This window comes from Carassius gibelio, chromosome B17, assembly GCF_023724105.1.
Source record: "Carassius gibelio isolate Cgi1373 ecotype wild population from Czech Republic chromosome B17, carGib1.2-hapl.c, whole genome shotgun sequence".
Classification (NCBI taxonomy): Eukaryota; Metazoa; Chordata; class Actinopteri; order Cypriniformes; family Cyprinidae; genus Carassius; species Carassius gibelio.
In genome coordinates, this window is record NC_068412.1 from 11334657 (window position 1) to 11344960 (window position 10304).

General features: G+C 34.9%; 1 protein-coding gene across 2 annotated transcripts; it reads left to right on the plus strand.

The window, feature by feature from the left end:
• The first annotated feature begins 288 nt into the window (after positions 1-288).
• Positions 289-9456, plus strand: mapre3a (microtubule-associated protein, RP/EB family, member 3a). Of its 2 annotated transcripts, none has more exons than XM_052579899.1 (7): positions 289-427; positions 1823-1946; positions 2278-2423; positions 3650-3848; positions 6113-6246; positions 6545-6697; positions 7634-9456. In XM_052579899.1, the coding sequence occupies exons 2-7, from the start codon at positions 1826-1828 to the stop codon at positions 7700-7702; spliced, it is 822 nt and encodes a 273-aa protein (XP_052435859.1). In that variant the 5' UTR covers positions 289-427; positions 1823-1825; the 3' UTR covers positions 7703-9456. The 2 variants fall into 2 exon arrangements, with proteins under 2 accessions (XP_052435859.1, XP_052435860.1); XM_052579900.1 differs by having other exon boundaries at positions 3650-3806.
• The last annotated feature ends 848 nt before the right edge of the window (positions 9457-10304 follow it).

A 10304-nucleotide genomic window follows, 5' to 3' on the forward strand; every position in this document is an offset into this window, starting at 1 on the left:
TTTATTGTGCCTCGTCAATCACTGTAACCTCATTTAAAAAACTTTTAAAGCTTAGATTGGCCTAGAAATGTGTTTATTTTGAGCTTTTCGCCTAACTAATATGTGTAGGATTTGTCAATCCTGTTGTAGTTATACAGGAATAATATTAGTACAGCTACAGTGTTTTCCGTTTATAATTTAAAAACAGAAACACACGGGACAAACACTGACAATAACGTGCTGTTATTCAGGTCTTCACAAAGACATGCGTATGTATTGAGGGGCGCTGCGCATGCGCACAGAAGGCCAGTCTGTTGCAGGAGCGCGTGGCGCTATTGACCGTAACTAGGCAGCAGCGCTTATCTGGCAACCCACAGTCCAGCGGAGAGCAGAGGATTGCATTCTGCCAGTGTAATATCAACATTGGAAAGGACGCAGTCAGAATACAGTGAGTAGAATATTGCTAAAACAATATAATTCGTTGGTATTCTTAATAACGTATGACATTAAATAAGCGCTGTGGCCTCGTTTATATGTGTATGATGTATTTATGGCTCGAGCGTGTGTGTTGTTGCTCATATAACGTTACGTCGGCGAGGCCTGCAGAACTGTCACAGTAATGGACTCACATGCTTTACACATCACTGCAGGCTCCAGTCTGCTGTTTTATAGAGCAAAACGCGAAATTTATGTGCACATTTTGACGTAAAGACCGCGAAAGAACCACATCAGTGGTAAACAGAGAGCGTTAAAGGGCCTGTGTTACTCTCATCATGTACGAGACTGTAATATAGTTAAATATGTCGATTGTAGAAAAGGATAAGTAAACATGAAACGAATGCATATGTTTGTAATAATAACGAATATTATTGGCATGACATGGTAAATCGCGCATAGTTTATCCAACTGAAGGTAAAACAAGCCGGTGACCTGTCAATCTCTGCTTTATTTCTTTAAACCCAGCATGATACCAATATTTTTTTTTAATATTATTCGGGAAAATACCATTTGTAGAGTGCCAATAATCGTTTTTAACCAGTTTTTTGTCTTTTACTGATTCTTGAGGCGTGAAGAGAGAAAAAAAATTAAAGTAACTTACCTGTCATTAGTTTAATATAGCAACATTAACTGATTATGATCTGAGACTTACAATATTACATTGCATTGTTTTTTTATTATTAACCGCTCATTATATCTAAACAATTATCTCATAAAATACTAAAACCACCTGTTCTCTGTCTACTACTTAATATTATAAGATTACAGATGAATACATTTAAGATTAATGTACTGAATGTAAAATAAATGTGCAGTAGCCTATATTTAAAAGAAACATTATTATTATTATATGAAGGGGTTAATAAAATGCCTAATTTATAAATGCGTTTTTAAAGTTTTACCTCAACTTTTAGGCACATACACATATATTGTGTCTCTGTAGAAGATGTGTGTGTGTTTTCAGATGTGATTTCCATCACGCAGTCTGCTGGATGCACCATGTCTCAGAAACACTTGAATTTGGATACATTATCTTTGAAGTATTGAAATTTATAGTGTGATTACAATTTCACTCTGCGTCGATAACTGAAGAACAGAACTGAATAACACTTCGGATTAACCAAACAGAAACACATTAAATCCAGACGCAGTGACATATTCAAAGAATGCATTCAATACCATATTTACCTGCTACCCTGTTGTCAACATGAACCTGTAAATAATATAAACAGTATATATACATGTATATGTGTATATATGAAATCACAGATGCCGTAAGATTTCAGAGTATTACAATGAAGCGCATTATGTACACAGTGACTTTGTTCTTCTTTGCTCTTTGTAGGAGATGGCAGTGAATGTATACTCCACATCGGTAACAATTGAGAACCTGAGCCGACATGACATGTTGGCATGGCTGAATGACTCCCTTCAGCTCACCTACACCAAAATAGAACAATTATGTTCAGGTGGCCTTATTTCTCAAAGTGTTTCTGTCTTTTATGTCTTGAATGGCACTGGCATACTCTTATTTGTGCTCCACCGTATATTATATAACACTACTGTTTATTTCACAATAAAAAGGCTTTAACTTTGCCTTTGATCATATAGTATATGCTAAATGTTTGTACCTCTTTCAGTGTAATCAGTCAAATAAAAGCATTTACTTTGCACTCAACACTGGTGAGGTTAACCAATCACATGCATGCACGTTGATCAAAGACGTTTTTCTTTATTGTTCCCCATAATGCAATGAATGAGCTTTATTGACCCATGTTCTCTTTTGCTCTTTATCCTCAGGGGTGGCTTATTGTCAGTTCATGGACATGTTGTTCCCAGGGTGTATTCTTTTAAAGAAAGTGAAATTTCAAGCAAAGCTGGAACATGAGTTTATACATAACTTCAAAGTACTCCAAGCGGCTTTCAAGAGGATGAACGTTGACAAAGTTAGTTGGTCCTTTGGTCTATTTGCTTCTATGTTCATCTCACATTTTTTTTTTTTTTTACTTTAAATTGGGGCTGAACCAAAACACAACAAAGCAAATGTCACATACTGTATACAATGCCATCAAAATTTTTTACTGTATTTTTGTTTGTAATTTTATATAATAATATAATATAACTTATGCTTTAAACAAAAAAAAAAAAAAACAAAAAAAAGCAACCGGTAGGTATGAGAGTTAATGTATAATGTGTCATTTATAACTAGGTTTATAACAGTGTTTTTTTGAACATTCATTTTTATGAACCATCCATTTACCATAGCATGAAACTAATTAATATTAATTATAATAGACACCTCGAATAAAAAAATGAGAAGCAACTTTCATCAATATCAAACATCAGGCCTGGGTATTGCTTAGCAGATCATTAGTTAAATAGATAGAAATGTAAATTAGTTATTAAAGTTTGGCTTATATACACTATGGTTGTAGTATACATTATACAGTATGTTTGTATATTTTTGTTTATCAAATAATCAGTCAAGATGTCTAATGTTCATTGTTATACAGTACAGACCAAAAGTTTGGACAAACCTTCTCATTCAAAGAGTTTTCTTTATTTTCATGACTATGAAAACGGTAGATTCTCACTGAAGGCATCAAAACTATGAATTAACACATGTGGAATTATATATGGAATCATATACATAATAAAAGAGTGTGAAACAACTGAAAATATGTCATATTGTAGGTTCTTCAAAGTAGCCACCTTTTGCTTTGATTGCTGCTTTGCACACTCTTGGCATTCTCTTGATGAGCTTCAAGAGGTAGTCACCTGAAATGGTCTTCCAATAGACTTGAAGGAGTTCCCCGAGAGATGCTTAGCACTTCTTGGCCTTTTGCGTTCTGTGTGCGGTCCAGCTCACCACTAAACCGTCTCGACTGGGTTCAGGTCCGGTGACTGTGGAGGCCAGGTCATCTGGCGCAGCACCCCATCACTCTCCTTCTTGCTCAAATAGCCCTTGATGCCTTCAGTGTGACTCTACAATTTTCATAGTCATGAAAATAAAGAAAACTCTTTGAATGAGAAGGTGTGTCCAAACTTTTGGTCTGTACTGTATATGCATTTGTATTCTGTAAATTTCCTAGGATATGAAAAAGAATTTTAGCATTAAGATTACAACTTAGTGTTTTATTGATCAAAACTTTCCCCCCCTTTTGTTATCCAGATAATTCCTGTGGAAAAATTAGTGAAAGGAAAATTCCAGGACAACTTTGAATTCGTCCAGTGGTTTAAAAAATTCTTCGATGCCAATTATGACGGGAAAGAGTATGATCCCATTCAAGCTAGACAGGGCCAAGATGTGGCGCCTCCACCAAATCCAGGTGAACATTTTTCCCACAAACCCAAGAGAACTGGTCCCTCAGGTAACCTCGAGATTCTGCCACCCCTTTGCTGCATTGATTGCTGAGCTTCTCCTGATTGACAGCGTGCTCTGCAAAGCAGCTGGTTGTGCACGGGCCTCAGAATGATTTACTCCATGCCCAAGCTTCCATTAATGAGAAAACAATGAATTCAGCATTAAAACAGCTCTGTGTTGCTCTGTTAGTGCAGTACTAACACACAGTTTTCCAAGATCAGTTCCGCAGTGCTCTCTCTTGTGCTGTCCTGAAGGGTCTTTTTGCTTGCTTAGTTTCACTTTGGTCAGTCCTATTCATCCCTCAGTTCCTCCAAATTCTTTATTGGTCATTTTAAAGTTATCGTCACCTGAAATAAGGTACAAAAAAAGCATGCCGTTTATTTTAACCCTCTATTGCATGCCTTATAATTTCAAAGTCAGTTTGGCTTGCATTAAATCGAAAACAGAAAGAAATTGATGTAATTACTGTATGTGGTGATAGAAAGAAATAAGTTCATAAAAATCTAACAAAAAGTAGAAACAATAGAACAAAAATAAAACAAACAGGAACAATTACAATATAAATACAGTTTCATTGTATTTATATTTCTGTATTTAAACACTGTAATGTAAATTCTAAAACAAAATGTTATGTAAAAAAATATTGTAAATAAAGCAAAAAAGACACAACTGTTCAAAGGTTGGGGGTCAGTATAAATTCCTTTATTTTTATACATAATACTTTGATTTATAAATATGAAATGTTTCATATTATAATAATTTCTGAAGGATCATGAGACAGTAATGGCTGCTGAAAAAGGCTGTAAAAGGAATAATTTACATTTTAAAATATATTCAAATTGAAAACAGCTGTTTTAAAGCCTTGAATGGTAACTTTTGATCAGTAGTGTAAAAATTATTTATGAACTCTTTTAAAAGGAATTTTATTTACTAATAAATGTAATTTTTTATAGGTGAAAAAAAAAAAATTTTTAGGCAAAGCATAATGTTGAGCACAAGGATGTAGTGCTACCAAAAAAACTAAATTTGTTTCTATTATTATTATTATTATTTAAAGTCTTCCCTTCATGAACAGCCCTTTATTGACATCTTTTGTGCTTGAAAAATGATGGAAAAGGGTTAACCCGGGGCAAAGTTGCGCAATAGAGGGTTAACAGTCAAGTATTGGAAACATAGAGTCCCCAGAGAGGTACAACAGTGGTGTCCTAATTTGCTGACAATTGACTGCTTTTGTGATCGTTGGGGTGGATTGGGAATGTGACCTCCATTTAGTTTGTAGTCACATCTCGTCACACTTCCCCGACTTTGGTTAAACCTGCCAGATATAAAGTGGATAATAGGCTTTTGGAACAGTTAATGTTTGATCACACACACACACACACACGCACACACAGGCTTAACCAAAGTTATGGGGTAACAAGCAGCCCATGCTGTAGCTTGTTAAAGGCTGATCTTACTGAACCTCTTCTGAAGCTCATTGTAGTGAATCATTAGCTCTGTTCAAAAACCTAGTGAGCTCCCACCTTAGATTGCATTTAAAGGAATAGTTCACCCAAACGTGTAAGTTTGCTAAAAACTTACTTGTCCTCAGGCCATTTAAGCTGTAGATAAGTTTGTGTCTTCAACAGAATATTAGCATTACATTCAATTTAGAAATTTAGTATTACATCACTTGCTCACCAATGGATTCTCTGCAGTGAATGGGTGCCGTCGGAATGAGGGTCCAAACAGCAGATCAAAACATCAAAACATTAATTAATTCATATAATGTATTTAACTTCAAACCATTGCTTTCGGCTAGGTCCTCTATCCATAATATACCTTTCTTTCTTTTTTTTTCTCAAGTTTTAATTTTTGGGTGAACTATTTCTTTAAAGGCATCATAGTAGTTTCTTGAGGATTATCAAAAGATTGGGCAGCAAAATTGTCTTATGAAATTCTGTCCAAAAAAAGGTATTGTATGTTTATATACTGTATATTTGAAGGTAATTCCAAAAAACAATTTAGTAAGCTTCCTAAATAAACAAAAATAATTGTTCACGGACAGAATTGACTGTTATTTGAGCTTCCATTCAGAGTTCTGTTTGTGGGACGTTTCAGATCAGTCACTTGTGAGGGTCCTTTTTGGCCCACTATGGTATGGAACAGAGCTTAATGTGATTAAAGAAGCGGCTAGAAATAACAAAAACCTAAAATTGCATGAATTAGTTTGTACATTTACTGAACAGGTCCCATTTATTGTAACTAAATGAAAAACATCTCCAATTTCAGGGCCTCAGAGAATATCGCCAACAGTACCTAAAAACATGCCCACACCCCAGAGGGTGACCACCACCATAAGGAAGAACCCCACACATGCCCGAAATGGGGGAAGTGATGCTGAAATCATGGAGCTTAATCAACAGGTAGAGTCCCCGGGAGGGTAAGGAACACTTACTCTACCTTGGAATAACTTCGATTGGAGATTATAGAATTGAGTATAAGAAAGTCATTAGTTCATTTTTATCTTTCTTTTCTCAGATCATTTCTTATCTTCTATCCCACCTATTCAGATAATTGAATTTTATTTGATATTCTTCTATGTCTGGATATAGATTGTCTTATTATAATAAGCATATTGACTTTTTCCCAGTAAGGAAATGTTGTGTTCTGATGAGTAGCATAATACATTGTGTTCTTTGTCTTTTGCTTTGTTTTTTTAAGTTGATGGAGCTGAAGTTAACCGTAGATGGTCTGGAGAAGGAGAGAGATTTCTACTTCAGCAAACTTCGAGACATTGAACTGATCTGTCAAGAAAATGAGACTGAAAACAACCCCATTATCAGTGGGATAATTGACATTCTGTATGCTACAGAGGTACTGCCAATGACTTTTCTGATCTTTTTTGATAATCATTTGACTGATATAACTGTCAGGTTGATTCATAATTGCGTTATAATTTTTTTATCCACTGTTGGCCATGTTCAAGTGATCATTGTTCTGTGAATTTTTGCATATGAAATCCAAGTGGGTCATGCAGATTTGCCACGTTAACCAAAAGAAAGTTGCTTCTGTGTGAATTGTGCTTCATATGTCACAACACTGACAATCGATAATTGATCCTTTTTTGTCTGTTAAATTCTTTAAATTTGACCACACCACCAGCTGGACATGGAAATACCAGAGTTAAAATTTCCCATTATAGAACTCAATGTGTGCCAGATGGGTCATGACTCAACAAGACTACATTTCCTAAGAGTTCTAATGCCAATTAAGTAAAGTAAAGAAAAAAAAAAAAAAAAAAAGAAAAAAAAAATCCCCATTTGTCAACTATTACATTATAAACTTATTTTTCTATTATGCTCATTAGTAATCGCCATCTTGAAAGTCAAATTTTGAGCATCATTCAAGTTCTAAGCTGTCTGAATTAAAGCAAATTAAAGCATACTGATAACTCTATATTAAAATATGAAAAATGTCAAGCTGAGGCCCCAGAATTTGAATCAATTATTTGAAATGGACATGAAATGACTCTAGTCCTAATGCTATTGTCAGTGCTGAGTAAAGTACTTACAAATTGTAGTCAGTTATCTCATTACAAATTATATGATAAAAAACTGTAGTTTCTCATTTTAGGTAATGTATTCTGATTACTTTTTTTAAAAAAAAATCTTGTTTTAAATTTACCATTAAACATACCATAGTGATATAAAAAGAAGAAGAAAATATATAATGGTATTTTATACAGTGCAGTGTTGAATGCAGTATTTAAATACCATGATCACCCTAAAAATGCTACATTTTTTTATACAGGATGGCTTTGCACCACCAGAAGATGATGAAATAGACGAGCAGGCCCACTTGGACCAGGACGAATACTGAGCATCCTCCTCTTCACAATTTCCTCTCCCCACCACCTTGAATGACTCCCCTCTGTCGCACGCTGTTAATATCCTCTCAGTTTCCCACAAATGTATGGGCTCACCATTTATACTCTATCTCTTTGTCCTCTGACTCTGGTTTATGCACTACATAGGCATCAACAAACACTGGCCGTCCTCACCCCCATCCAGACAGTAGCACCAACAACAACACATCCTAGCCGTCACAGCATGACAGAGAGAATGAACAAAAGAAAAGGCATCATAGATCGTGGGTAGCACAATGCACTGAAAACTAATGTAAATACTGTGATGGAAAAGACATTTTTGAAGAAAAAGAAAAAAGATAAAGAAAAAAAATGTTGCTTGGAATGCAGTTATTGCTTGTGTGATTTTGATACACATTTTCTCTGAGGTCTGTCTCCGCTCCATTCAGTATGAAATGATCAGTATCATCTGTGTCTTCAGCTTCAGTCTGCCTCTCTCACTGACTGTACACTTTTAAAGGGATAAATCACACAGAAATGTCTGTAATCAATTTCTTACCCACACGTTGTTCCAAACCTGTATGACTTTCCTTCATGGAACAAACGAAGAAGGTTGCTCATTTTCACATGACTCCAGTAAATAGGTACTGAAGCTTTTAAGCTTGAAAAAGGACACAAATGAACCATAAAAGTTCATATGAGTCATATGCTATATTCCAAGTCGCTTTGAGTACACCTGTGACCAGGTGATCATTGAGTTGATGAAAATCTAATGAAAACACCAACAAGATCTAGAGAAGATGTCAAGATTTTAAAGTAAATAATGAAATAGAGCACACTTGTAAGATTTCTTTAGATCTCTACTGAAGATTGAAAGCTTTGGTTTCCATTCATTGTACAACCAAAATATCATACATGTTTGGAACGACATGAAGGTGAGTAAATAATGACAGAATTAAATTTTTCGATGAACTATCCCATTAAAAGACTAAAAACAGCAGACTTTATCAGGAAGAATGCCAGTAATATATTACGAATATTTTATATCTTCAAAGACACTGATGTCATGTTTGTCGGTAACATGATGGAAAAAGATTCTCAGCTGTAGAGAGGAATTTTATACTTTTGAAATATGGCAAGTGACAGGGTAAATAAAAATAAATAAACAAACAAACAAACAAAAAATGACATGAAAATATGTCAGCGTGGCTTTAAAATGTGTGAGACAACAGTAACTTATGGCACAGGTTGTTTTGCTTATACCCAGGGAGCATGTGAATGTTATACAATTGATGAGTGATTGTTTGAAAATCCTATTTTTCTCTTGTGCTTGATTGTGACATTATTTTTACACATCAAAACAGAAACTCACCAAATGGATGGAAAGTGGTATTACCGTCAAATTGAACCATTGAGCATGTGGGCCAGTACTCATCGATACTGTGTACATTTTATTTTGGTGGCAATCAAACGTGATACTACTGATCAGGTGAGGTCATGTCGAATTGAACTGACGTTTGCTGCTAGTGTTGCTGCGTTTATGCGTTTTGTTTTGTATTTATTTCACTCAGCTATTGAATGTGCATTCTTAACTGTAAATCATATCAGATTTGTATAAGGCCCTGATCAAATTAAACAGAGATGCTAGATGTCATTGGTTGAATCTACTTCTCTCTGTGGTGAGAACCTGAGTCATCTTGTCATATTGTCTCAGTATGGCCATAATTGTGTTTGCAAAGTTTTGAGTAAATAAACATTTGTGAAAATCGATTTTTTTCCATGCATGTCATAAAGCTGCATATTAAAGGGCTAGTCAAATTTAATGGCATACAAAAATGTTCCGAATTTAATAATGTGTAATTGAAATAATGTGTAATTGACATCAGAGCCAATATTTCGCATTCTAGTTTTGTTCTCTGGTGATTGTGCCAATGAAGTTTACAATCAGTGATTAAAAACTTTAAAATACATATCTTTGTTTGATATTGACAGCTGTTTGGGGATATATTACAAATATTGTATTTTTTGTTTTATTTCATTTTTGTTCCTATCCACCCATCTGCTGGGATCAGAATAATCCAGTTGTTTTTTTTTGGATCAAAAGTATCTCAATCTTACTAAAAAAGTTTTGAACAACACAACCTTTTGTTTTTTTAACAACCCATTTTCTAGATTTGATCCAATCTGATGGCTTACTTTTGAACAGCTGGGCCCCTGGGCATTTCTTGTTGAGATTCACCCAACAATCTTTCAAATACGAACATTTTCTTTTATGCCTAGCAGATAAAAACACAAACTTCTGCATCTGTTAATGGCTAACCGAGAATGACGAGAATGATAACCAGCAATGATACTGTACTTTGCAAGAGTACAACGGATCATTTCACTTGATATTCTGATACTATATAGCAGATGGTCGACCTCTGTTTGTTGTGAACATGCCCGTGTACTTCATTGAGTTGAGGACGCGAAAGCTGTATAGGTTTTTCTTTATTCTTATTTCTATATTCTGGTTTTGTTTATTTTCTAAAACGTTGAATGGGTAAACTGTAGTCCCTTAACAGATTTGTATAAAGAAAATGAACGATGCTGTCCGCCGTAAAAAAAAAACTATTG

Coding starts and splice junctions, on each gene's coding strand:
- mapre3a (XM_052579899.1), top strand. CDS start 1,826: ATGGCAGTGAATGTATACTCCACATCGGTAACAATTGAGAACCTGAGC. Junction 1,947..2,277: donor AATAGAACAATTATGTTCAG/GTGGCCTTATTT, acceptor CTTTATCCTCAG/GGGTGGCTTATTGTCAGTTC. Junction 3,849..6,112: donor CAAGAGAACTGGTCCCTCAG/GTAACCTCGAGA, acceptor CTCCAATTTCAG/GGCCTCAGAGAATATCGCCA.